Below are 27,339 nucleotides of genomic sequence, written 5' to 3' on the forward strand. Positions count from 1 at the left end.
CACAGCAGGCAGAGGCAGCAGCAGGACCCGGCGGCTGCTGCGGAGGATGCGAACTTTCTGCTGGCTGCTGCTCCCGCTGGTGAGTGAGTGCCTGCGGGGGAACCGCTGGGGCGGGGGGACCGCACATCTGGCTCCCGACACTGCCCGCCACAGCTGGATGGCTCTGCAGCTGCCCCACTGCAGCCGGGGTGGGGGAAAGTAGGCAGAAGCTGCGTAACTTTTCTCCTGACAGGGAGCAGGGAGAAAGAAGGAAAAACAAGGAAAAGATTAAGAAGAAAAATATAAAATGAGACAGAGACGTTAGAGGGGAGGAAAGAAAAAAATATCCCTGAGTTAGTGTGTTGACCTAGCTCCTTTCATTAAAATTTTCCAGCCTCAAGATGCTGTTAATAAATGTCTTTTCATTTCGACCTGTTAGAACTGCAGCTCCAAAGGACAGAAGAGCACCCCTAAATCAAAATGGCTGTAGCAGGGCTTTAGAGGGACAGAAGGGGACCGGTTGCTGTCCCAGCTGTCCTGAGAAAGGCAACTTTGCAGAAGGAGGAGGACTAGAAAGGAATAGTTCCTCCTGATGGATGGGGGACATTTACCTCTTTGAGAGGGCACAGATGTGTTCAGAGCTGAAGGTTTAGGATATCACCAAGCAGGAGCATGAACTGTCTCATGTCTGCTGTGCACTGAGCGCAGCAGGTGAGGTTGTGCTGCTGGACATCAGGGAAGATGGATGAGCACAGGAACACAATCCAGGCACGGCCATCCCTCCCTGATCTCCATGCTCCACCACTGGCATTGCCTGGGCTGCTTAACAAAAACTAGTGCAAATCCAAGCACAGTCATTTCTCTTCTTTGCCCTCAATCCTCAGCCTCGGGAAGTGTTTGGAGCCCTTCCTCGGGGTGTGATTACCAGGGACTCATTAATGCAAACTTTTGCCATTTCCCAGTGAAATGTTCAGTGTGGGCAGGCATTCAGGCTCCTGCTGTAGTCAAGAGGGAGAGAATCACCTTCCCGGGAAATATTCCATCTTGTCCTGAGAAAGCCAGATGGAGTGGGCGCTTCTCTAGGGCCTGCTTTCTCCTGTTGATAATTGTGAGAGCTTCAATGGCTGCAGACTGGTCTTGACCTTTCATTTTGAGAAGGTGAGAGATGGGATGTAAGTTTTCACACCTGCACGACCTCTGGATCTCGCAGTTTCCTCCGTATTTACACAAATCTATGTACAAGGGATAGGTTGCGGGTCCTTGCCATGCAAACCTCACCAGTGTAGTTTTTCTCATGTGTAATACTGTCCTTTCAGACAAAACCAGTCAGCCTAAGGGTTAGATTGCTACAGGTAAAGTGATTTTGGCATCTGGGCCAGCCTTTTTACACCTAATAGAGGCACAGCTCATTCTTGCAGCTGTTAGCAGAGTGGAGCCGATCCAAAGTGATGTATCGTGCACATCCATGGGCTGCCATACATCATGTTAATATTGCAGCATATTGCAGCAGGCTGTGCCCATAATCAAAGAAATTCTATCAACTGTGTGATCTACACAGATTTTGGCCTCAAATTGCTGCTCAAATGTGAACATCAACTGCATGTCTGGTGAGAGGCAATGCTCTGAATGTCAGTGGGGTTTAAAGTGGCTCAATCTAGGTCTCTTTGCATGCTCAGGTAAACAGGCAGGGAAGGCCTGAGACCCATAGGATGTACTGAGGAAATAATCCTTTCCTGTTTCAAAGGATCATGTCTGAGCAGAGAAATAATTCCTGTATGAATTCTGCAAATAAGTCATTAATCAATATGAAAATAAACTAGAGGGCTAATCCTGAACACTTCTTCTGTGGAACTGGGTACTGTTACCTCCTGTCAGCTCCACAGGGATGTTGCAGCATACAATTTGTGCCTTGCAGAATAGAGTCCTTGACACTAAAAAAAAATACCCTTCACTAGTAATTGACAAGGAACAGAGAGCAGCGGAGGCTGAAATGCCTAAAAATGACTTTTCCTGTCTTAAAGAGTTCAGAGTCTCAGGAAGCAGAGGACAAGGAGCAGAAAAGACTCTGCCTTCACTGCTCTCCCTGCTGTGCTAAACTGCTTTCCTCTCCAAACACCTGCATTTCCCATTTCTGAGAGGGGCTTCAGTCTGATCTGATGAACGGAGGTGAGAATGGCCACTCAGATGGGTCATCACTGGGCTGTACATTCCCTTCAGCAAAGCATTTCTTGTGGTAATGGACATACAGATCCAAACCTATGGCAAGGTGCTGAGCTCCCACTAAAACAAAGCTGGGCGTCTAAATTTCCGTGTTTAGCTAATATTGGCTAATTTGTGCTTCTTCTACCAAGCTGGTCCCTGCAGACTGTAATTCCTCTCCATAGGGATCGGGATGTGTGGAATAATCTGTTTTTGGGTGTTTCTTTAGCCTGGAGGGAGTTAATGGAGGGAGACAGGCTCCTGTACAGGCAGTCACTGTCCTCAAGCAGGTGTCCGAGCAAAGTAGGAGGAATCCTTCCCTGGAACTGCTTGTCTGCTTTCACTGATCATTAAGGGAGGCTTGATGGGCAAATTTAGATTAATCATCTACAATTAACTGTCTAAAATTAGGAATCTGGTCTAAAGCTACTCCTTGAGCCTCCTTCAGTATTACTGGGAAGAGACGGAAACACTCCAAGAATACAGATCAATTAAATAAACTTGCTGAAGGACTTCGACTTCCAGGTTTCAGGACTTTGGGATGAGCTGACATGAATCCCACCTGTAGGCAAAAAATGATACAGAAAGAGAGAAATTTCTCTTTAGTTTACAGGAATACTTGCAATAGCAGAAAATGGGGATCCTCAGTTATTAGTGTTCTGTTATTCATCAAGCATTAGTAATAATTAAATGCTCTACCCAGTTTAGCATAGCGCTGATAAATTAATTTTTCCCAAGGTAATACTAATTACACAGGGTTTATAAACAAAATAAATTAGTATGGCTGTGTTGTCTCATAAAGAATACCTATGAGTGGATAAATATAATGATATACATGGATAAATATGTATGGCAAGGGCTGTTCTGTATAAGGTCATGCAGTTAAACACAGTCATATAAATACAGTCCAATCCACAGAGGAGCATTCAATGTCTTGAAAACAATATTGAAAATATGTTCCTCTAAATGACTGTGAGGCAATCAGTGTCTCAGCTTCCCCTCTTCCATAGGTAATCGAGATAGAGAGAGAAAACATACATGGAAAATATCCTCTAGGTAGTCATTTCCAGCCAAAAAGACTCCTGAAATAATCTATTTAACTGACTAAAGAGAAAGATTGGAAATGAGGCTTTAGCTTTGGGGTTGGAAGCTTCTGGGATCAGGACTGTGTCAGAGCTGGAAGCCAAGGGCAGGACTTTGTGTGAGAGCTGAATGCACGGCTGGGGACTGGAGTTCTGTCACCACTGGGGTGACCTGGTGCTTTTCAGAGTCCAGAGTGATAAACATAGCTTGGGGGTGGTGGAAAAAACCTAAATGGATGCAACTGAGTTTATAAGATTTGAGCTGACTTTTTTTACTGCACAAGAAATCTTTATTTTTTATAGTTTCTTGTCGTTTTCTGACAGAACACAGTTCTACACATATTACCTTATAAATATCCCAGAATTACTTCTAGGCCAGGGCTTGGACAGGAAGGTTTTTTACTGCAGGGACTGGGAATGTAGCTATGAAATGGACAGGAGCTCCTGGAGCTTGGGGTGGGCTCCAGATCCCTCCTAACACATGAGAAAATTGGCTTAAGTGTCGTGCACTCCCCAATCTCAAAGATTTTTAATTAGCACTTCGCTTTTTGGGAAGGACTTAAGCAGATGGGAGGTTTTGATGAGATATATTCAACAGACTGGGAAGTTTATGAAAAAGGCTGAGGTTTTCTTTTTCTGTTATTCAACCTGTCTTCAACTTTTTATTTTTTCCATGAGCCTTCCTCCATCCTAAAAGCCTTTCCTGAACATCAAAATTTCACTTGAAAAAATGAATCTATTTCAAAACATATCCTGATTCTCTGCCCCGTGCCTTCGGCATCCCTGGCAAACTTTTAGGACTAAATGAACACTTCATTCCACGTTTAAATGGGATGCAGGAGAAGTCTCTGCTGTGCTTTTCTGTATTCTAAAATACCAGGTGAGTTTTAATCCTCCAAGGTGGGAGTCAGTGTGTGACATGAATGGCAGACGACTTTGTGTGAGGGACAGCTAAAATATTCAGGTGTCGGAGTCATATCAGAAGAGCAGGGGAAGCACAGACAGTGGGAGCTGGGAGTACAGGATTGATTTCAGAGCATATCTGAGTTGGGATCTGAGACATGAATGTGAGCTGAGGAGACAGAGGCAAAAAGAACAGTGATGAATATTCTCAGTCAATGATTTATGTACTTGACGCAAAACCTGTTTGTGAGGCTTTAGGATTGCAGGGCACTGGAAGCTAAAACAGATCACTGGAAAGAGCCTTCCAGTTCTTGAAGCCTTCTCATCTTGTCAATGAATTCAGCCAATTCTTCGAGCTTTGATTAATTTTCAAAAAAGACTGAGTGTTACTGCTGGCTCTTTGATCCCGTGGAATTGCTCTTTCAAAGGTGAATAATATATTCAGTGCCCAGCTTTGAAGCACTTCCCTTGTTTGCAGAGAGCATAGAAAATGTCCCTGCTTTTCCCCAAGTGTGCTAATGGACATCTTAATGAGTGAAGATCTGCCTTCTGTGTGACATCTAAATTACAGTTTTTCTACCCCCACAGCAGCTTGGGGGCACCATTTTTGGGTGGACCCTAAGAAAGATTGCTTTAAATTAAATTGCACTAAGCATGATGTGAGGATGTCACTAGAAATACTCCTCCCAGTGCTTGCTAAATTCCATGTTGTCCGACATAAGTAAATCAAAGCCCAAAGTGCCATTACTTTGATTTTTCTGTTCAGATTTGGGGAAATAAACAAACTATCAGGAAACAGAGGAAATAGAAAACAGTGCTATACTTACTCTCAGTGAATAAGCCATTTAAGGTTTCTGTGCAATAACCTTACAGATGTGAAGAAAATGAAGTCTTAAAGTCAGTGCAAGCCCAGGTTTTTAGCATGCTCATGGTTGTCATAGGTAATTTTTTAGTGTTCGCTGTGTTCCAGGCAAGATTGTTTTAGTGGTAGGGACTAGGAGTCAAAACACCCCTGTGAATTTTGGCTGATCAATAACACTCAGTGCAGTAAAAAGATCTTTTTGTTATGGTGCTCAGGAATGCAAAGCTCAGTTCCTTGAGGACTGTCTACAACACTTCCTGAAACCTCTAAGTTTTATGTGTAAATCTTGTGGTGGAGGCATCCCACTGTGATTTCCAGTGAGAGTCAGGCCAGGTTACCGCCGAGGTACTGGGAAATATTGATCCAAGGAATGACGTTTTAAATCAGCCTCTTACTCTTCTCACTGCAGAAGGGAACACTCTGCCAGATTGGACATGCCTGCCTCAGAAAGCTCTGCTCTGCTTTCCTTTTTTATGTTGAGCAGGAGCTACTCTTTCCCTACAAAAACCATCTTTTGAGCAGATGCCTCCCAAATTGCCACAAAATGTCCCTGCACTAAATGCAGAGCTCCTGCTTTCTAGAAGGCCCCATCACCCAACCCTCGTAGGCAGATCAGAGCAAAAACTTTTCACTCAAGGCACTGTGAGTCTAATAGCAGAAAATAAGCCATGGACAACAAATCACAAGTAATGCTCTGCCCACAAGGCTTTTCTTTATGCAATAGTTTAATGTTTTCCTTTTTCTTAATGCCTGAGGAGAGCCATCGAATTGAAGCATTGTCACTACTCTCAATTTCTTGTATATGTGTCATTTTTTCCTTATTTTTTTTGTCCAACAGTAGGATTACTTTGAGTGAGGCTGCATGATTATAAATTAATAACACCAGCCTCGTTTTTTCTTCTGATGAGATAGTCTGTAGGCTACATCTGAAATAGGACTTGATGTTGATTTTCAAACACTGAAGTGTCAGTGATATTTAATATCTGTACTGGCCCATAATAAAATGTCTGGGTCCTGTGGTTGTAGCCCTGCCCACCCCAAACCCAGTAACCCAGAAGGAAACAAACTGTGAGCCACTGGTTAATTGCTCTAGCTCTGAGTGCCAGTGGGATCGACTGCAGTACCACCATGGGTATCAAAGAACCACAGAATGGGCTGGGTTGGAAGGGACCTTAAAGATCATCCAGTTCCAACCTCGACACCTTCCACTATCCCAGGGTGCTCCAACCTGGCCTTGGACACTTCCAGGGATCCAGGGGCAGCCACGGCTTCTCTGGGCAACCCTGTGCCAGGGCCTCCCCACCCTCTGAGTATCACTACCCGTTGATCAGGATTTCCAAAAGAAATCATCAAATCACGTTCTGGTGAGTTATCACCATTTTCAGAGGCAGGAGGCAGGACTACATGGACCTGTTTCAGCAATTCCTCTGTTGTGTGTGAAACCAAGGCAGTACCACCTCCCCAGGGGTAGGGTATGAGCTTCCCCAGCCATTGTAAATGAAGAACCCCCCCATTTTTCCAGCAACTCTGATGAATAATGATGATTGAGGATCTGGTTTAGCAGGTGTGGATTTACCAAAGGAGAGAAGACAGGAGATGCAGCCTACTTTGAGCAGCAGGAGTCTGGCACACTCAGTGCCCCTCATTCCACCTGTATCAGCTGCGTGTGTCTCTCAGATTAATTTCTGGAGAAAAGATAACTCTTCCTCCTCTGAAATTTTTCAGAACTAATTCTGTGTGTTTCTAGGATTCCCAACTTTTCTGCCATGAGGTGGGAGTTAATTTAACCCACTTCTCCTCAGTGCTTTTTTTCTAAGACATTTCAAATTTCCTGGTTTGTTTGCGTTTTGGGTTATGAGTGGCTGCTGCTTTCAAGTCTTTCAGCAGAGGACTCAGTGTAGATGGTAGAGCATCATCTCAAATTGTCATGACTTTTAAACATCAAGCCTAAGAATATTCCAAACACAAAATTATCAGCTGTAACAGAACCCAGGAATTCCAGAAAGTAGAGGGATGGCTTTTTCTCTGTCCAGCTGAATCCACTTTTATGAACTGAAATAGTGAGAGATTTATGGAGCAATTATTTTGTTACTTCTACTCAGAGAATTCATTTGTTATGTGGGCAAACTGCAAAGTGAAATGTCTGTTTAAATGTAAAGTGATGAGCAGGGATTCTATTAATACCTGAAAAATTTCATTTCAGAATTGAGTTACTATAGTTGAAGAGCAAAAAATACTATCTTCAGAGTAATTCATTCTGATTTATAAAATGTAGTTTGAATTACCCACTGGAGTAATAAAATGCATGGAAAAGCACCATGTCTTAACTTTCTTTTCAAACAGTGCCCCTAATCCTCCTTCTGTTCTAATATTAGCATGGATGAACCCTCTCTGGGGCCTCATAATTAAGACAAGTCTGTCTATGCTACTTTAAAACCCAAATGTTGGCAGAATTTTTAAAGGCTTTTAAAGATAAAGTTGTGCTCTAATTTTTGCCCCTTAGCAGATACTATTGCTAAGATGGAATAGACTGCATAACTTCCAGTAGAGTTTCTGTGGAGGCTAAAAGAAATCCTGGTTACTCTGCTCACTGAAAACATTTTGAGGGCCAATAAATCATTTTTCTGAGATTGAAAAGGCAGTGTAGAAGCGATGTTTACATCTGCACTGACTTTTCAAAGTCAGAGAGGTTAAAATGGCCTACAGTCTTCCTCAAAAACATCTTGGAAAGTCTTCAATCCATCATTTTCCATTAAAATCGCTGCTAACTGAGCCCCTGGCTTTGTCTTGAATAGCATAGGTTAGAGAGAAGCAAAAACTGCTCTATTCCAGACAAGACTCCCTCTGTCTTGAAGATCCCAATATCCCAAAAGAGGCTTTGGTCCAGTACCCAGCTCTCTGAATACACTTCAGTGGCTTTCTTAACTTGAACATGGGCTTAATTCGGTTTCCTAAAGATGGGTGTGGAGAAGATTTAAGACATTAAATAATTCATCTGAGACTTCAAATAATGCTTTTGAGACTGCCAGATGAGGCTGACAAAATTAATGCAGAGACTACACAGGAGGGCTGAGATACCTTTCAACATCCCAAACAGCACCAACCATTTCTGGGTGACTGAGACCTCCTTGAAATTCCCAAGGGATGCAAAAGAGGCTGAGACAACAAAATCATGTGTAGGCACTGACATTGTTGTTTCTTTCTCAGAATTTATTTGCCTTTGCAGAGGAAATAATTTTGGGATTGTGGAGGATGCAGGACTACAGGGGACATGAAACTTTCTGGAGTGGGAGATGAAGGTCAAGCAAAATACATGACAGTAAATGGGACTAAATATCTGTAGCTAAGAGAATGAATTCAGACCCTATTCAACAACTGCTGCCTAGAAATCCATTTAGCTGTTTAAATGTACCTTAATCTGTGAGATAAATAAATTCCTTAAGCTTCCCAGTCAAGTAATTAATTTTTTCTCTTTTCTTCAGCTGTTAAAATGGAAGCAGCTCCTCTGCCTAAGGTGTGTGCAACATCCTCAGATAATATATTCATAGAATTTTTTGATCATTTGGATTAAACTATGGCCAAGACTATAATTCTTTAAATAAATTTATTTATTTTTAGTTGGTTTATGGAGAAGAAATATTTATGCGGTCAGACTGTATGTAAGTTTGGAGAATTTGATGTGGATATCCCCATAGCTGGTGGATTCATCCAATTTTGGCCACATAATTGGTAAATATGTGAAAATCCAAAAAACTGTGAATGTCATTTAAGTTTTCTGTAAATCATAACTGCAAAGGAAAGGGAATAAGAATGCCCAGATTGGAGGAGAGGTGCTGCATGAGCTGACTATTGTGGTACACTGAGGAATCCATCCGGAATGTACACCCAGAAATGTATACAAATTAATAATTGTTTGGGATCACAGACTCCTCCTGCCATTCACATGTTCTATTTGCAAGTGGAAAAAAAACCCCACAATTTTAGCTGGAGTTTTCACATTTTCAGACCTCAGAGTACAACCCACGAGGTACAAACTGACTTTTCACATTCTGATAATCACAGAAGTTCTTGGGGTTCTTTTTTGTCTTTCTCTCGCCAAGGTTACGGGCATCCATCCAGAATGCAAAATATTCCAGCAGGTAGTCAAAGAGGAGGCTCTCTGCTTGGAACACAATGAATCTGCCTCACCTGATCTTAAAGGTAATGGTCCTGATGGTCATTCCCTGGCCTGGAATGTCTCACGTTACTGAAGTGTTTGGTGTGGTCTTGATTTATATCCAAAACTCCAAAGAAACTCCCTCAGAAGGCACTGAAGACCCTGTTGAGATTATATCGTGTTGGGAATCATTCCAATCTGGTGGAAATGTTATTTGGGGGGAAATAAAAATTAAAGAAAATCCCAAGTTCTCACAAATATTACATTTTTACAATTTAAGACATTATTTGTTTGCTTTTAAAGATTTATTGCAGTGGTTTTTGGAAGTCTATTACATGCTCAGGTATAAATTTTGAAAACTAAAATGAATGTGGAACAAAGCCTGTAAAATATATTTAGAATGCTGTGTAGGGTGTTCCCTCCTGGGGTTTTGGCATTGTGGAAATATGCTTAGAAATAACTCAACAGAAAATTTCAAAATGCTCAAACTCCTTAATAAAATCAGTCATTTTTTTTGCTGGTCAACTTTGCTTAGAAAAATTTGAATCCGCCTCAGTGAGATTTTTCAGTGCCGTGAATTTTAAGATGTTTATTTTCTGCGGAGGAATTATGAGACAAAGACACCTCATGCATTTGGTTGGGATAAAATTATTTAGACCATTTGGAATTTTGCCTTTAGCAGCCTGGTGAAAATCAGAGTCTAATCCCCAAAATATTTCCTCTGTCTTTTATACTGTTCTGCAGTATTCCCAGTCACTCTAGTGTTTCATATTCCTCTTCCAGTTTCCTATTTTATTTTGGTGCTATTCCCTCACACACACTTTAACGAAATCCAAAATATCTCTGGGGCACATTTTTCACTTAGAACACACAGTAACCCACCCCAAAAAAGTTCTGGTATAAATCAGGCATTTTCAAAAATGATTTGTCACCTGCATTACAGGATGTCATTCCAGGAATCTTCCTCTTCAACACAAAAATAATTACATGGTTTTAGCATGCTCATTGTAGCAAAAGAAATAAAAATCCCTGAGAGTTCTGTTAAACTATTGTAAAAACTACAACCTTGTCAACTTTGGGCTTCTCAAAGCTCCCCTTTCCACCTTTTATTCTCTAGATATGGAAGGACTTTAATGAAAGTCTGTTTTAGTATTTACAGCCTTTCTCAATATATTTTGAAATCAAACATTAGATCAGGAAATTTATCCCAAATATTTTATCTGGAGGATAAAATTAGACTAAGACAGGTAAAAGACCATTGCTTGTGTTTCAGTTTCCGGGAACTCAATGAGACAAAGAGAAGGACCACAATTTGTAGAGTTAAACCTCAGCAGTCACAGAGAATCTGTGCTGGAATCAATCTGTGTCACAGTTCTTAATCCAAAGTAGCTCCACATTATTCTTGTTGTACAGAGCAGTGTCCAGTGAGTGTCACCAGCAGAGCCCAGGTGCAATTCCTCTCATTTTGGAGCAGATGTATAAAATAGGTCAATGAATCAAGTTCTAAACCCTATTTTTTTTTTTTCTTCACTGTCTAAAAATTCCTGGATTACTGAACAAGACTTAAATATCTATGGTGTCAGTATTCATAGATACAACTCCTACTGCAGTTGTCTTTATGGAGTCTTAGGTGACTTGGACACCACCAGTCTCTTGAAAACCTTGGCATGAAAAATTCCCTTTTCAGCCTCTGCCCTCAGGAATTTCTTTAATATAAATTGTAGAAGTCACTGGAAATAAACCACATCCAAGACTTGAGACATACAGGTTCTGTTCCTACACAAGGTCACACAAATATCATTTTTAACTCCACATTGCCAAATAAAATAGGATTTTAGACCCAGCTCCTCAAATCTACTACAGCCTCTCTAAGAAGGACCATTTCAGTTGCTAAGTGTAAGTGTGGGGGCCACTGCATGTCCAAGGGGGACTGGAATTACCTGACTTTCTTAATTTGACAATTAGCGGCCGAGTTTAGGCTGTAACCATCAGTGAGAGCCAGATATTTGCAGGGTGTGATTCATCCTGTCCTCAGGAGGAAGCCGCCAATATTTGGGATGAATCAGCACTGGAAGTCACTGTTTCTTCCTGCTGATCACAAAGGGAACGTAGCTAAGATTAGCTGAAATATTTGAGACAATTAAAATTACAGCTAATGAATCAGGGCTTCTATTTTTCTCTGGAAAATTGGGTATGCCAGGAATTTCATCCTCACAAGGGTGAGGTGAGGATAATGCTGTGGGAGATTCTCAGGGCTATCATTTTAAAAGCCAAAGAGTAACTTTGCTCAGCTGCCGGCAAGTATTGCTTCCACATTTCAGCTCTTGACAACTTTAGTTTTGCCTTCTCATTCATCACAGAGGCAGTAGAAAAGAATCATGAAAGAAAATAACATCTCCCAACCCAAACCTGTGCTTTATACCTGCCTTATGACTCCCTAGAGTTTAGTTCTGGTTACAGCATGATGCTTTTTTTTATTGTTTCAGGCATATTTACATGCTGGCAATTTTTCTGTGCTGCCCCCACACCCTCTTGCCAGCAGCTTGAAGTCTCAGTGTGATGCAGCTGTGACAAAGCTGTGATTCACTGAAGCTTCTGAAAACTCTTTTTGGGGGACTCAGAGCCAGTAGCATACCCCATGTCATCAGCCAGAACTCTGCTTTAGGGAACCTCATGAGTTGCAACCACTTCCAGTGATGGTCATTTTTATAATGCTGAGATCTTCTCCTAGTCAGGGATTAATCTAATCCCTTTGGAAATCCATTGGAAAAACGCCATTGATTGCCTAAAACGGGGACTTCAGCCCTTCTTTCCCTTAAGCCAGGTGAAATTGGTAGATTTTCAAACATGAAATAAAGAGGTTAAGGCTGAATTTAACGTCTGATGTATTTCAGTAGACTGTAATGAGGAATCTCAAGTAATGAGAAAGGAGTAATGAGAAATCTCAAGTGCTGATCGTTACTCAATATTTTTATTTTGGTGGCTTTTGTTTTGACAATAGAAAAGATCTCCAATCGATTTGACTTTTGGATTGTGTCTGCTTGAATTTCAGGTACCTTCTCTCATGAGATAAGGAGGGGGAAGGTCCAGCTGGAATACCCAGTCTGAGCAAGGATGCATGCAAGGAGAAAAGGAAACCATTCTACTCCTTCATTTGCAGAACTGCTGCGGCTCTTGCATGTGAACGAGTGGGAAAGCCACAGACAATCTCATTATGGAAGATCAAATCTGCGATGTTCTCCGTGTTTTTCTCTATTTAGATGCACTTTTCTTTTTTTACAGGATGTGCCAGAGATTGGGATGGTTTAACCTGTTGGCCTAGAGCCACTTTTGGAGAAGTGGTTAAAATTCCCTGTCCACGATTTTTTGAAGAATTCACCAGTACCCATGGCAAGATGTTTTTCCTATTCTTTTTCTCCATATTATTTTTTTTTTATTTTAAATGAATTCTAGTAGTTGAGGATTCCTTCACATTTTCCTGGTTCACAATGCTGTTATGTCAGTCAGCATTCAGTAATTATCCAGATAATAGCTTGGGGTCAATGTTGGCACTCTTTTTTTTGGTGTTAAGCTGTACTGAATTGTTTAATCCCTTTGCTGATCTAAATATGATGGACAAGCACACCATGCTGCTAAATTTATAAAGGAATATGTCATAGAACCACAGATTTATAAAAATGTACATTAACTAATATTACAAAGAACCTCCTGAGGTCATCCAGTCCAATCCTCCAGTCAGAGCAGGACCAAGATCCAAACTTGTGTGGAGCTTCCTGTCTGGAACAGGCAGCTCAGGGCTTTGCCCACAATCCCCAAACGTGTTGCAAATGTATAATTTGATTTCCTCCGTGGACGGATTGAATTTGCAGAGTTGATTTCCCCTATGAAATGTGCAAGTCCCACTGCATCTCGAAATGATTGGGAACATCTCCCTCAATTTTTTAAAGGATTGATATATAGAATATTGTAATTCTTTTAGCTAATCTTGCTGAACATGACTTAAGCTGTGAGTCTCTAACTTAGGAATCAAAGGGGTAATAAAAAATTATTGCTACTCATCAAAACTTAAAGAACAGCAGCACCACCCTCCCATAATCAATTCTGTGCTGTGTCTCACCTTTGAAGGTTTCCTTCAGAGGAACTGTACACAGGAGGAATATTGGTCAGAGCCATTCCCACCATACACCATTGCCTGTGGGTTTGATGAAGGTTCCAGCAAAGGACCTGAGGATCAGGTGGGTGCTTGATTTCCTGCTTCTGAACATCTCCAGAGCATCCTCTCCTGACTAGCTGGATGCTCCACACATCTGAGTCCTGTCAGGACCCAGTAATTACCAACTTTCAGTGCTAAACTCAAAACTTTTAGGTATATTAAGAGCTCGTTTAACAAATTAGGCTTAACATAAAGCAAGAGAGCAGCAGTCAGCATTTTCATCTCCATCCAAATGTCTCCTCTTGGTGCTAAACTCTTGATTAGTTCACTTGTCCAAACTAACAAAGACTTTGGTTCTCTGACAGAGGTGATGTGAATCCTCATCACGCACCCATCTCTCAGGGAAGCCCCACCCACCTGTCCTCAGGGATTTTTTCAGGGAGAATTCCTTTGGATCCCTCCTATTGATTTTTTTTTTCCAGATTTTCTTTGAGTCATAGAAAAATATTTCTTAATTTTAAAGCCTGGTGGTCAACACACATCCTTGGGAGGGAACTTTTGGATGCCATTTAGTATTTCCACACTTTATCTCAGGTGTTCAGTGGAGCAGGAAGTGAGTATTTTTCTTATCTGATGATCATCATTGGTGCTCAGTTAAGCTCCAGCAGCATTTCTGTCACATCCACATCTTGATATGGTTTAAATTTCCACGTTCCTCCTCATTATACTGGAGTTCATATTTGGAGCTCGATCCACCTCCTATAAATAAGAATATTTGTACTTTGCACTTTGGGGAAGCTAGAAAGATAAATGCTTAAAAAGCTTAAATAAATGCTTAGAAAACTTAAACAGCTGTTAAAAAGCCTTCTGGAAAGAGGCTGGAAATGATCTGAACAGTTCAGGAGGGATGCAAGATTCATAAAAGGATGTGTATTCTGGAGCACAGCTCTCCAGCCCCCATGCAGTTCTCCCACAGGGCTAAGCTCACTCTCCAGGTGGCTTTCTCCAAGCACTCCCTGGATTATGCTAAACCAGGCCTAATTTCAGGCTGGCCTAGGATAAAATCAAGCAAGAAGCTATATTTATATTTCACAACGATAGCAGATTTCAGCACAGAGCTGCTGTCTGTGCTCTGGCTGTGTTTAGTTTGTCATTCCAGTCAAATCCACAAGGTTGGACTACAAAAGGAAGATAAATCAGCAATCTCTGCTGCCCTGCAAACACAGGGAAATGAGAAAAAGTCCCAATTGTATCCTAACAGAACCACTTGCTGGGTACTTTGTATGGGCAGTGAGCACCAATGATGCCTTCTGTATTTAGTTTTTTCACCTCTCCTACAAAAACAGATAAAATGAACTGAAACACTTCATTATTCAGTTAAATAACCTGTTTCCTAGTTTTCATCTGTGTTTGGAAAACACTGTACAAAAGATCAGGACTCTTTCAGAAACACCACGATGATTCCTATAATGTCAGGGTTACAAGATCTATTTATGGATCTACTTAAAATTGCTAATCTGCTGCCTTAACCTAGAATTGCAGCCTCTTGGATAAACAGATTTGGGATCAATTAGAGAACAAAGTGTCCACTGGGTTTAAAAGGAGGAAATTTGCCTAGGTTCAGAGAATTTAGTTTCTTGGGATTTTAAATAATTAGGTGATCTTGTAGTGAACCAGAATAAAATTTGCATAGTTAAAGCCAAGAAAAAAAGCTTTATTTTTCTTAGGACATAGGATTAGGATTTCTAAGGATATAGGTCTAAATTGAAAACAAATGAATTATAAAGAATTTACAGTGCTACAATATACAGCAAGGAATGAACTCTTTGTCCAGAGAATTAAGGACTGTGAGGTGATTTTCTTGGCTTTAACTTTAACCTCCACAACATGATGTAAGTCTTTGTCAATGTTTCAGCATCCTCACCTACAAATTGAGAGTTTTATTTCTCTTTCAGCTATAGCTGTTTATGAAAATCAATAATTATCAAATCTGGCCTGGGCCTAAAGTGACAGATTCACAAATCTCCCACCAGAAGGTTTCAGTGCTCCAGAGTTTTTATGTACTGACATGAGAAAAGGTAGCTACATATCAAAGTTAATATTTTCCTGCTGAACGTGCTCAGAGGGGTCAGAGAGCCTGTGGGTTGTGAAACTTCTCTCCTGTGCAGGGTTAAATGGGATTCAAAGGAAAACCTTTGTTAGCAGTGGAGGGGAAATCCTGAAGCAGATCTCGAGCATGCAAGCAGCACTGAGATTGTGGGACTGACCAGTGAGGGAAATGTGTCCCTGTGGAATGAGCACCCCAGGGTGCATCCTGCAGAACCACCTGCATTGGGCTGTGTCTCCTTTCCCCGCAGAAATCCTATTATTCTGCATTTTGGCGTGTCTACACCGCCGGCTATGCAGCATCCGTGACTTCGCTCATTACAGCTTTAATTGTCTTTGCTGCCTTCAGGTAAATATAAATGGGCCCTTTCTCAGGATGTTTTAAGACATTTTCTCTCAGATCCTCTGTGGTTTTGTTTTGTGGGATTTTTTATGGTTATTTTCTAATCATTCTAAGACATAACATCTTTGATGGCGATGAGTCCTTCTCTACTCGTGCCATGGTGTTTCCCTGCAGATGTTAAAACAATCAAGCTGGGCCGTCTGTTTTAATGTCCTCAACGACACCATCAAGAGGAAACACCCTGACCCTATATCATTATTAACATAATTATTCCTCCACAAAAATGTGAACTCTTTTCGCAGGACAGACTCTGCAGATGTGTCCCATGCCCCTAAACCACAGCTTCCTAAACTGTCCATTCCCTCTGTGAAAGGCCATTGATTCCATAACTGAGAGCTATTAGAAGAGATTTGATTAAATTTAAATGCCTCCTTTGATGATGTTGGGTATTAAGAAGTGGATCTGGGGTTTGATTGGAGCAGAGCAGAGGACAGCTCCCTACTTGGAGTGGGTTGGCAGTCACAAAGGTCATGGCCCTTACAGAGGGACCCAGGAGCACGAGGCTGATGTGTCCAAACCTTGAGGGAGATTCCTTCAGCTCAAGGTAGAATGTGCACAGGGCAGCCTAGAGAAAGGGAATCATAGAAATGTTGGGCTGGAAAAGACATTTAAGATCATTAAGTCCAACCAGCCCTTAACCCAGCACTGCCAAGTCCATCACTAACCCACAACCCCAAGCACCACAGCTAGGTGTGTTTTAAATACCCACAGGGATGGGGACTCAACCACTTCCCTGGGCAGCCTGGGCCAGTACTTGACAGCCCTTTCCTTAAAGAAATTTTCCCTAATATCCAATGTAAACCTCCTCTGGCACAACCTGGGGCCTTTTCCTCTTGTCCTGTCCTTGTTACTTGGGGGAAGAGTCCAGCTCCATCCAGCTGCTTCCTCCTGTCAGGGACTTGTGCAGAGCCACAAGGTCCCCCCTGAGCCTCCTTTGCTCCAGCCTGAGCCCCTTTCCCAGCTCCCTCAGCTGCTCCTCATCAGATTAATGCACTTTAGGGTAACTGCTCTGGCAGCCATCTCATAACATGTGACTGACACCAATTCAATCTCTCTGTGACCCAAAAGGGGCTGAAAAGCCTGTTGCAAGCTTGTTCAACTTTAAAAAAAAAGTTATTTAAAATAATTAAAAGGTATTTTCATAATCCAGCCCAAGAGTCCCACAGTTACTCTCTGCTTCTGGCATCTCCTTTAAATGTGTGGTGATCCAAGGACAATTATCCCTGAGCTTTTTTTAGCTTAAACAGGTACAACTGCTCTGCTCCCTGCTGTCTCACTGCCTCTCAAACAGTGACAGATCATTTATTGCTTTGCAAGGTATCTCCAGTCTCGTGTGCTCCTGCTTGACTTTTCATAAGACCATGAGAAATGTTTCTCAAAGAACTATTTTTATTTTCTCTTTCCATGCCAGAAAATTCCACTGTACACGGAATTACATCCACATGCACCTGTTTGTCTCCTTTATCCTGAGAGCAGTTGCTGTTTTCACCAAAGATGCTGTTTTGTTTGCAGATGAAACTATGGACCACTGTCTCATGTCAACGGTACTGAACTTCCCCTCTCTCTCACCCTTGGCTGAACATTTAATTCTTTACCTGAAGGCAACATGGAGATCTTTTCATCCTATTTCTCCTATTGCTAAACCAGAAATCTTTAAACAAACTACATGATGTAAACCCAAAGACCAAGTGCTAAGGCTGAACTCAGCTTTGATATTTAAGGTCTGTTGACTCTAATGAAACTCTAACGATTTCTACCAGTAAAAGAATTCAATCTGTAAGAAAAACCCAGTATTTCCCTTTCAAAAATCTGAAGTCAATTCAAATTATGGAACCCCAAACCTACAGAAATTTTGTTATTTCTTCATTCTTGCATGGTAACATTGAATTTTGCATACATGTCTAAAGAAACCAGACATAACGAGAGTAGACCTAAAAGGTTTTTCTTCCTCTGCACTTCCAGGTTGCTTGTAAGGCTGCTGTGGCATTCTTCCAATTCAGTATTTTAGCCAATTTCTTCTGGCTTCTTATCGAAGGGATCTACCTGCAAACCCTGCTGCTGCTGACCTTTGTTTCCAACAAGAAGTTTGTGTGGTGGTTCATATTTACTGGCTGGGGTTAGTACTCCCTTCCTCTTTGTGCCATTCAGTATTTTTGGTTGCTTGCAGAACTGGATCAAATCTGTGTTTTGAGGTAAAAGGAGCCTTCAAAGGTGCCACTTTTCTGAGGGAAGTTGCCCGTTCATCCAGTAATGCTACATCAAAGCCACACCAATTTATTGCCTTTTATATTTTAGTTATTTACACCATGGTGGTGATTTATCCAGGCCTCAAGAGGATGAGTGATACGGCCAGATAATATCCTAGAAATATGTTTATTTCCTCCACTGACTAAAGAAGTTTGGGTGATTAAGTTGGCAGAATTTGACAGATTAATCTTAAATCATGTGAGTCCAAGCCTAGGAATCAAGCAATTCTATTTTTCTTTTATTTTCAAGAGATCTCCTGGTTTTAAGGAATCTTTTGATGTTACACAGCAATCTAAATTATCTCTAATAAAATTACATCTCTTCATAATGGGAATGTGAAACCCACAAGATTTCTTTCACTGTTCAGAATTATTGTGACTCTCAGATACTCCCCCATCTCATCTTGGCTGGTCTAAAACACAGGCACCCAAACTGAGCAGTTACAATGACATTTTTTGACTTAGAAGTGAAATCCAAATTATCCTGAATAAATATTAATTTATCCTTCACCTTCGGATTTTTAGACTTTATTTAATGTAATTAAATTTTTTTGGAGCTATTCCAAATAGGATTGTCTGAAAGTAGACTCTCAGCCCTTGATTAATCATGGACAACTTGAGATAAGAAGGCAAACAACTCAATTAATAATGTGATAATCCTCATCTCCTTTTGTAATCAATGGAAGGTGAGAGACACCTCAGGGGTAACTCAGATCTCAGGTGATGTGGAGGTAAATATTTCTTTTCATTAATTAAAAAGCCAACGTGAATTTAACATGGTCCCACCTTAAAGGACTTGAGCAAAGGGCTAAAATTTGGAAGGACAAATTCTGCACCCTTCCTACAGAACTCAAATGATACTTAGAAAGAAATTACCTATATTTCTATAGATTCCTCAGTGAAAATGTCACCTGTTTCAGATTGGAGTGCCTTTTGTGGCAGCTTTGAAAGTCACTCAGTCTTTGGAGATTCAATTCCACAGGAGGAGAGAAAAAGCAATTTCTAGTTTATGGACCTTCTTAAAAAACCACATGAATGTAGAAGGATAGAACGATAAGCAGTGATAAAATGAGGCTGGAAATCACTGGACCCTGGATTCAGTTAAATTTTCATGGAATTCTTATCCACTGGTTGGTCTAGGGTGATTAGTAGAGCCCTTAGGACAAAAATGTGAACTCTTCCAGCTGCTGTACAAAGAGAGTTTGTTGGCCACAATTCATAAGATGAAAGAGCCCCAGCTAAATAAATGCTTACTCCAGTTTTACAAGTGCTTTCAATTCCTATCCAAACCTTCAAGTAATTCTTAGCTTTTTATTTCTGAAAATGTAGTTTCACAGCATCCCCTGTTCTCCTTTGTTATGATTTCATTCTCCTGTCCTTTTATTCCTTTCTTTTTTCCTTTCCCTGAACTGCAAATTAAATTCTTTCATAAAGTTATTGAAAATTGTCTGACCCATAATTTGACCTTTAATCCAACTGTGAACCTATTGGAATAAAGATTCCATGGGACATGATATTCAAACCAGCTATTGTGTTCCCGTTGATTTGCTCAGGAGCTCCCACTGCTGTGATGTTTGCTTGGGTCCTCACACGAATCCACCAACAAAACACTGGGTAAGTCAGAGCTTGGATAAAGAAGACAAGAGCATCCCATTTTTTATGGTGTTCTGTTTTTCTGAGGAGGGAAAAAAGATGTATAGAAAAGAAAGAAAGGAAAAACCCCTCATGCTCCAAAGTTGCACTGTAATTTTTACAGCTTGTACATAAGTAAGGGACAAAATACTTTAAGTCTTGTGATTTTTATGTCCATACATGGGTTAATAAACCCTGGAAATATCACATAAACTATTGAAATTTCATTTAAGTTCCCTAATGCCCAGTCCTTGAAATAATTATATTTCAAGAAAATTGCTGCTTCTGTATAAAGTCAACCATAAATTACTAACCCTAATCTCTTCAAATAAGAACTTCCCAAACAACCAGCATTAAGTCTTAGGTAGTTTCTTCTTTTGTTTGCACTCAATTATTTGATTTTATTTTATTTTAATCTTTTTAAGTGAGATTCAGATACAAAAGCTGTCCTGTAGGCTTTCAGATCATTTCACATCAGCTGGAAAAGGCACTATTTTATACCTACCTGCTCAGAACTCAGGAGAGTTGAGAAAGAAGTTGAGTTGAGAATGGTAAGAAGAGCAGGAAAGAAGCCTGAAAACACAAATGTGTATTTCTTGACTTTGTTTTGCTTCTTCAATCTGTGCTTCTTGCTGATTAAATTTTCTTTAGATTGGACTATACAGAAACCAGGGACATTTAGACAGCGATCTAAAACTTAGTGTCCACCACTTTCCTTTCCTGTGGCAGAAGTGCTTTTGTGTGTTGTGGGAAGCTCTCATGGAACAGATAAAAAAACTGGTTTTATTTGTTGTTTCAGATGTTGGGATGATGATGAAAATGGAGTGGTGTTATGGATCATCAAAGGCCCCATCCTGCTAACTGTATTAGTGAGTATTTTAATTTCCCCTTCAGTTTCTGTGTACAGATAATTTTATCTAGTGTGCTTTTAAAATGAGTTCTTATGGTCATAAGGCAAAAAAATCTCCCTTATCCAGGAATTTATACCACCTGAATTTAGGGAGGGAGCAGTCTGGTTTTTAGGTCTGTATCTTGTATAATCCCTGTCATAAACAATGAAGAGAACAGGAGGCACTTTTTAGACCATTTAAAATCTGCAAAGTTCTAACCAGAAGTACAAGGCATTAATGTAAGACATCAAATGATATTAAGATATGTAGGTCTACATTAATTAAACAGAACTTTCATCATATTTTATGCAACTATATATTGGTGGGAAAGATGATTATTATTTCTGAAGCTATTGATTCGAGCTGAGAACAGATGAGCACTGGTTTACAGCAGTGCAATTCCTAAAAGTGGGGATTTTCAGTTATTTGTATCAACTGAAGGTAAGTCCTGGTTTGTAGTAAATTTACAGATTTTGTCTTGTCTTCACAGATTAACTTTATTATATTCATTAATGTGATCAGGATTCTAGTCCATAAATTGAAATCCCAAGAGGGAGGAGGGAGACATTCAAGCCACTTTGTGTAAGTATTTCTGTGTCTCTTGGTATTCACCTGTTCTATCTCCTAGAAGACATTTTTTATGGGTAGGAGAACAGAAAGTTCTACTCCTCCTCTAATAGAAAGAGAAGAAATGACAACACGAACGTTCTTTTTCATCCCAAATATCACATCTTGCTTTTTCTTCAGGGCAAAAAGGGTGGGGTCCATATGTTGGGGACAAAGAGCAAAGTAAAATATAAAGCATGAAACTTCAAAAGCTTGAAAGTGTAAAAACTAAATGCCAGGTGATGCATCCGTCTCACTCCCAATCCTTTCTGCACAAATGGCCACACAGAGAAAGATGCAGATAATTTCCTTTAAATTCTTTGCAGTAACAGGATACAATCTGTAACCAAACCTAGTCCTGGCTGCTTAAAAACCCCTTCACAGCCGTTGGGGATCCCACCAGTGCAGTCAGAGGACCTTTCCATAACTTCTCTGGATGCAGCTGCCTCCATTTGAAGCTGTTCTCTGTGGATGCTAGGAAGGGCTGGCAGAGGAATTTTCCTGTGAAACTTCTCTTTCTCATGAGAGGGCAGTTAGAGAAATGCAGCTTCTCACAGCTTCTCCGTGAAAGCTTTCATTCTCATGCAAACTGGATGGACAACAGTTTGAGAGAATGTAAACCATTTTTATACCTGCAGGTTGTTGTGAGAACTGGGAAAATTATTTTCCTTCTTGAAGAGTAATATTTGGAACTGGGTGTCTTACTGCTCAACCTATCACCTTGAGAGGTGGTGGGTCAATAAGCCAATCATGTAATTTCTCTTTTGGGAACCATGCTATAAACGGTATGGGTGATTAAATGAGGTCGCTTCAGCCACACGAATCTGACCTGGACTTAAGTCGTGATTTTCGCCGTCTCTCTGGGGATAACAGCGACAGTTCTCTGAATGCAAAAAAGTTGCACCATATAATTGCTGTCACTCACTCCATATCTCTAACATTGTTCTTTAATTCCTGCTTTCCCAGGCGACTTGCAAAATCCACATTGCTTTTGATCCCCCTCTTTGGGGTGCACTACATTGTGTTTGCATTTTTCCCAGAGAGCACTGGTCTGGAAGCTCGGCTTTATATCGAGCTGGGCCTGGGCTCATTTCAGGTAAGACGGACAAAATATTTAACAGCCCTGGGATGTCTGGTCTGTAACACCACACTTCAGGCTGGTTGTTAGAGCAGGATTTATTAATGTGTCCAATTTCAATGCACACATCCCATCTCACTCCTTCACAAGCTCTTCTGTTGCTTGCTCTTTTATTATTTGAAATCTCTGAGTCAGACTTCATATTAATAATCACCAAATAAGTATAATATCTACCTTTATTGAATAAAAATGACAGAATGCCATGAAGACCGGTCTGTGGATTAAGGTGAACTGATTGAAAATGATTTCACATGTAATAATGATAAGAGGGATGGTAAATAAGAGTTTATAACAACCTGCTCTGCCCTCACCCTTCAGAGGTAGTGAACCATGTCAGTATTTCATTGTTTATTTTGCTGTATCACTACTCAGAACAACATCATGGATTTGAGATGGTCAGGACCAGCGTATAGTACATTTTGTACTGAACAGCTGAGATCTTTTCCCTTCCCCTTTCCTCTGTACCCCACCACAACTTGTCCACATTGACATGTGTTGCAAATGACCCCTCTTCCATGCTTACCTTATCTGAGGGAGAATTAGTTTGTGGGATAGAGTAAACAGCAAATTAATCCTTGTTGTCTCTGTACAAAGGCAGTAATAAACATAAAATGTCACCAGTCCACTGAGGAATTTAATTCTATTATGAAAACTCAATAAATAGTGTCACATTGCCTGAACTCCAATAGAAAAATGGAAAATATGCATTCTTTGTCTTACACAAACTGTGACTGAAACCTGATGTCTGTCATTGATTCTGTATTTTAAATCCTTACGGTTTTTCTCCCTCTACCCCCTATCCTCCTGCCCTAGGGTTTTGTTGTTGCTCTCCTATATTGCTTCTCAAATGCAGAGGTGAGTAGCAAGTACATGAGATTATCAATCTGTTGAGTTTAAAACTCAACAGTTCCCTCTTGTTTTTTAATTTCTTTTCCTATTTTCAGAACAGATCTGTCTTTGATCTGCTCCTGAAACCATGACATCCCCATATCTTTGTTGTCCCTTGTTACCTTTGTTGACTTTATTTGTATTCATGCAGTTCTGACAGGAGGACACAAAATAAACTTTGAAGCAATGACCCTTTAAAAATGGTTGCTGAGTTTCCTCTCAGGGGACTTCTCTCCTGGTTTATTTTTGATAGCTATCATGATGATAAGTCAATGGAAATCTTGTAGAGCTCTTCACTTTCTCTATGTTTATTTTCTCCTAGTGATTTTCTTCATTTCCCACTTCCCATTCTTTTTCCCTTTCCCCTTTCCTTTCTCCTTTCCTCTTTCCCCATTTACTTTTTCTCCTTTTCCTTTTCCCTTTTCCTTTCCTCTTTCCCCCTTTCTGTTTCTTCTTTCCCCTCCCCTTTTCCCTTTTGTTTTCCCTTTCCCTTTTCCAGGGCATCTTGTACAATCAGGAGTTTTGTTCAAACCCTTTCTTCCCTGGTTTTATAACACCGGTAGAATTTGGATAAATGCCCTGCAGTAGAGTGTAGTGAGCTTATCATTCAAAAACCTCACTAAATTTGCTGGAGCTTTCTCCAAAAGAGCAGAACAAATAAAAACTGATGAGAAAACGTAGAACCACATCTCAACCTCAGAAAAGTGAGTGTGTTAGTTGAGAATTACACATTAATGGTGCCTCAGTCTCTGCAGTGGCTTAAACTTGGACAATTCTCATAGAACAAGGAATTATTAATGTTGGAAAAGCCCTCCAAGACCGTCGAGTCCAAGCTGTGCCCAAACCCCACCTTGTCACCAGCCCAGAGCACTGAGTGCCACATCCAGCCCTTCCTTGGACACCTCCAGAGATGGGGACTCCAAACCTCCCTGGGCAGCCCCTGCCAATGTTTGACAACCCTTCCCATGAGGAAATTCCTCCTGCTGTCCACCCCGAGCCTCCCTTGGCCCAGCCTGAGGCCGTTCCCTCTGCTCCTGTCCCTGTTCCCTGCGAGCAGAGCCCGACCCCCCCGACTGCCCCCTCCTGTCAGGGACTTGTGCAGAGCCACAAGGTCCCCCCTGAGCCTCCTTTGCTCCAGCCTGAGCCCCTTTCCCAGCTCCCTCAGCTGCTCCTCACAGGATTTACTCTCCAATCCCTTCACCAGCTCCATTGCCCTTCACTGGACACACTCCAGCACCTCACAGGAAAGGCTAAATGGAGGTGCAAGCAATCCTACCCAACGACGAAAATTCCTAAAATATGTTTGTTACTTAGGAAAACAATTGATATTGGCCATTTCGAGAGAGTGCCTTCAAGACTCAGCTGTAAATACAGAATGTGCTACTTCCAACCTGCCTTCTGTATCACAGACTCCTTGCCAGCAGCCTTTTAATTGCTTCAGCAGCCTTTTAATAGCTTGCATAATGTACCTCACAGCACAGAAATCCAGTAGGTGTTGAAAGCAGGACAGGCAGAGCCTGATCTTTGGCCCCAAAACGAAGCTGGGCTGGCTTCTGTCCATGTTTCTTAGGAATAACTGCTCCTGGAGCAGCTTGGCCACTCATTACCACTTGGCAGTGCATCTGTTGTGGTTCCCTGCAATCATAAAAATTAATTATTATTTTCTGTGTGTGTGTGTGTGTGTGTTTTTTCACAGTTTTTGAGTATCTGTGACAATGTGAGAGACTGTGCTGCTTCCAGGCAAGGTGTTATCAGTATGGATGAAACTGAGGAGTGCTGGAGGGCCTTGAGTTTGCTGGGATAGTGCGGGAACACTGAATTGGTGGAGGAAATCTCTCTTTTATTTTTTAGATTCTTGGAAGATCCAGAGACCCATCCATGAAGTTGTACACAGGGGCTGTCTGTGTGTCTGTGTGGTGAACAGGGAAAATTAAGGCAGAGTAGGAGCCACCAAAATGATAAATATTGCCAGTGACTTTCCCTGATGTCCAAATGTACTTCTGCATGCCATCCTCTGAATTTTTGAAATTAAATTGATTTATTTTCAAAATGAATAAGGACAGAGTTCAAATTCTTCTAAAAATGTGTTAAGGTTTAATCCTGACTTATCTGGGCTAAGTACTCAGGTAGACTTTTGGGCATATTTTACCTTCAGTGTTCAGTAAATTTTTCTTTGTTTGTAACTTCCTACAGGTTCAGACTGAGCTGAAGAAACAACTGTGCAAGTGGCAGTACCAGGAATACCTGACCTTCACCCACAAACACGGGACCTTGTCCAGAGAAACCAGCCCAGTCAACCACGTCACTCAGTTATCCCTGCTGGACAAAATCAGCCCCAAACGGAGAACCTCTGCGTCCCAGGACGGTGTCACCACTGTCTGAGCAGGGCAAATTGCTGTGACATTGTGACATTGTGATGTGCTATCCAGAGGTGGCCAACTGGATCCTTTGTGGCTTTCCATAGTGTCAGGAGCCTCCTGTAAATTCCTTGTCCTGAACAGGAGTTGCTTTTCTCACCTGGTACAGATCTGCATCACAACTCTGATTCTTTCTCTCCTGAAGCATAAAATCCCCTTTGTTTTGCTGTGAAAAGCCAGACTTTGAGCTGGAGTGAATCAACAGGTTAGCATACAACCCCCCCCCTACATTAACTCCTCCCAGGCCCAGCATGTTTGTCATATCTTTGTTAGCATTTCCCAAAATTTCCAGTTTTCAAGACCATGATTCCTAACCATCATTTGAAAGGGTTATTTGGTGGCCAGGCTTTGCCATAATGATTTCTGGTGTTTTACGACTTGTTTTGAGGTGTCTTGAGACAATTTAATGGAGATGAGGCACAGAAACCTGCCAAGCACTTACCTACAGCAAAGCAATCTGCTTTAAAAGGAATCTCAATATGTCTTCAGTGACACAAACAAGTGACACAAAATATCTGCTTGATTTTTTTTTTTTCTTCTAAGCCTGTTGAACAGAGACTAAATTAGGCCAGAGGATCCCAAACCCTTTCTTGTCCAAAGGAAAATATGGAGCAGAGGAATATTAGGCAGATGATGTGTGAAGGAATAAATTAGAGCAAACCCAATGCCAGGTGCTAGCTGGGGTGCCTTGTGCTCAGAATGACTTACAGACCTACTCTTAGCGCCCAGATGTCGGTTTGTGTGGGACAGACGTTCAAAACCTTGAAGATCAATCAGTGAAACACCCAATTAAACTGTATTTTTGTGCTTTTTTGAGGACCTGCCTTTAAGAACTAAAGTCTCAGTCCCGCCCAGCGTTTCTCAGCTCATTATCACTGCACTCAGTGCAGTTTCAGGGATCAGGATGCACAGCCCGGCAGTGACGTCTGGTGAAGCAAAATCTGGTCTGGTGAAGCAGAGTGAACCAGAGCCATGCTTGCACCATTCTTTGGGTGACCTTCCTCTTTCTTCAGGACTGAGCTGGACTCGACCTCAGCCTTTCCAGAAGCAAAGAAAAGGCACTCAAGGTACACAAGATGGGTCAAGCATTCCCAGGAGAACCTGCATCAGGCTTGGAAGCACTGCTGGAGACCACAGCCATTCACTCACACTCTGAGCTCCAGTGTCAATTTAGCTAAAACCCCCAGTACTCCAGTCCCTCAGTTTGCTCTGCTCTTGGTTAATTATTTAGGTCAACAGACATTTGACTCCTTGGAAACCTCTTTGCTGATTTAGGTGCTTCATCTCTAGTTCTATTAGAGCAGAGATGAACAGTCCAGGTTCTATAAATTCGATTCAAATAAGTTTTTTACTAATTAGGCATTTAACCCACCTGCCCACAATCTCATATGTTCATTATAAGGAGTAATTTTGTCTATTCTGACTTTCTTATCAGCATTGTTTGTAAAAGTAACCTCTGTTCCTGTGTTCTGTTGCTGAGCATAGTAATGAGAATTTGGATACAAAATGTATGATGTCCATTCATAAAATGCAAGTGGAAATTACAGCTGCTGTGAGTTTGTACATTTAGTTTATGTCAGTTTGGATATTTCATTTGAGTTTGCACATTTAGTTTGTGTCCGTTTGGATATTTCATTTGAGACTTTATAAAATAAAAGGTTACTAATCCTGAGGAGCGC

The 27,339-nt window shown here is 41.1% G+C and overlaps 1 protein-coding gene across 3 annotated transcripts; it reads left to right on the forward strand.

The window, feature by feature from the left end:
• Positions 1-27,339, forward strand: LOC116436834 (vasoactive intestinal polypeptide receptor-like). Of its 3 annotated transcripts, XM_032094284.1 has the most exons (14): positions 19-79; positions 8,508-8,539; positions 9,126-9,225; positions 12,464-12,571; positions 13,307-13,416; positions 15,692-15,789; positions 17,255-17,387; positions 17,806-17,959; positions 19,643-19,703; positions 20,521-20,590; positions 21,102-21,193; positions 22,184-22,313; positions 23,169-23,210; positions 25,437-27,339. In XM_032094284.1, the coding sequence occupies exons 2-14, from the start codon at positions 8,516-8,518 to the stop codon at positions 25,623-25,625; spliced, it is 1,311 nt and encodes a 436-aa protein (XP_031950175.1). In that variant the 5' UTR covers positions 19-79; positions 8,508-8,515; the 3' UTR covers positions 25,626-27,339. The 3 variants fall into 3 exon arrangements, with proteins under 3 accessions (XP_031950255.1, XP_031950175.1, XP_031950307.1); XM_032094364.1 differs by lacking the exons at positions 8,508-8,539; positions 23,169-23,210 and having other exon boundaries at positions 1-79; XM_032094416.1 differs by lacking the exons at positions 19-79; positions 8,508-8,539 and having other exon boundaries at positions 9,140-9,225; positions 12,234-12,571.

Source organism: Corvus moneduloides, chromosome 1, assembly GCF_009650955.1.
Source record: "Corvus moneduloides isolate bCorMon1 chromosome 1, bCorMon1.pri, whole genome shotgun sequence".
Taxonomy (NCBI): domain Eukaryota; kingdom Metazoa; phylum Chordata; class Aves; order Passeriformes; family Corvidae; genus Corvus; species Corvus moneduloides.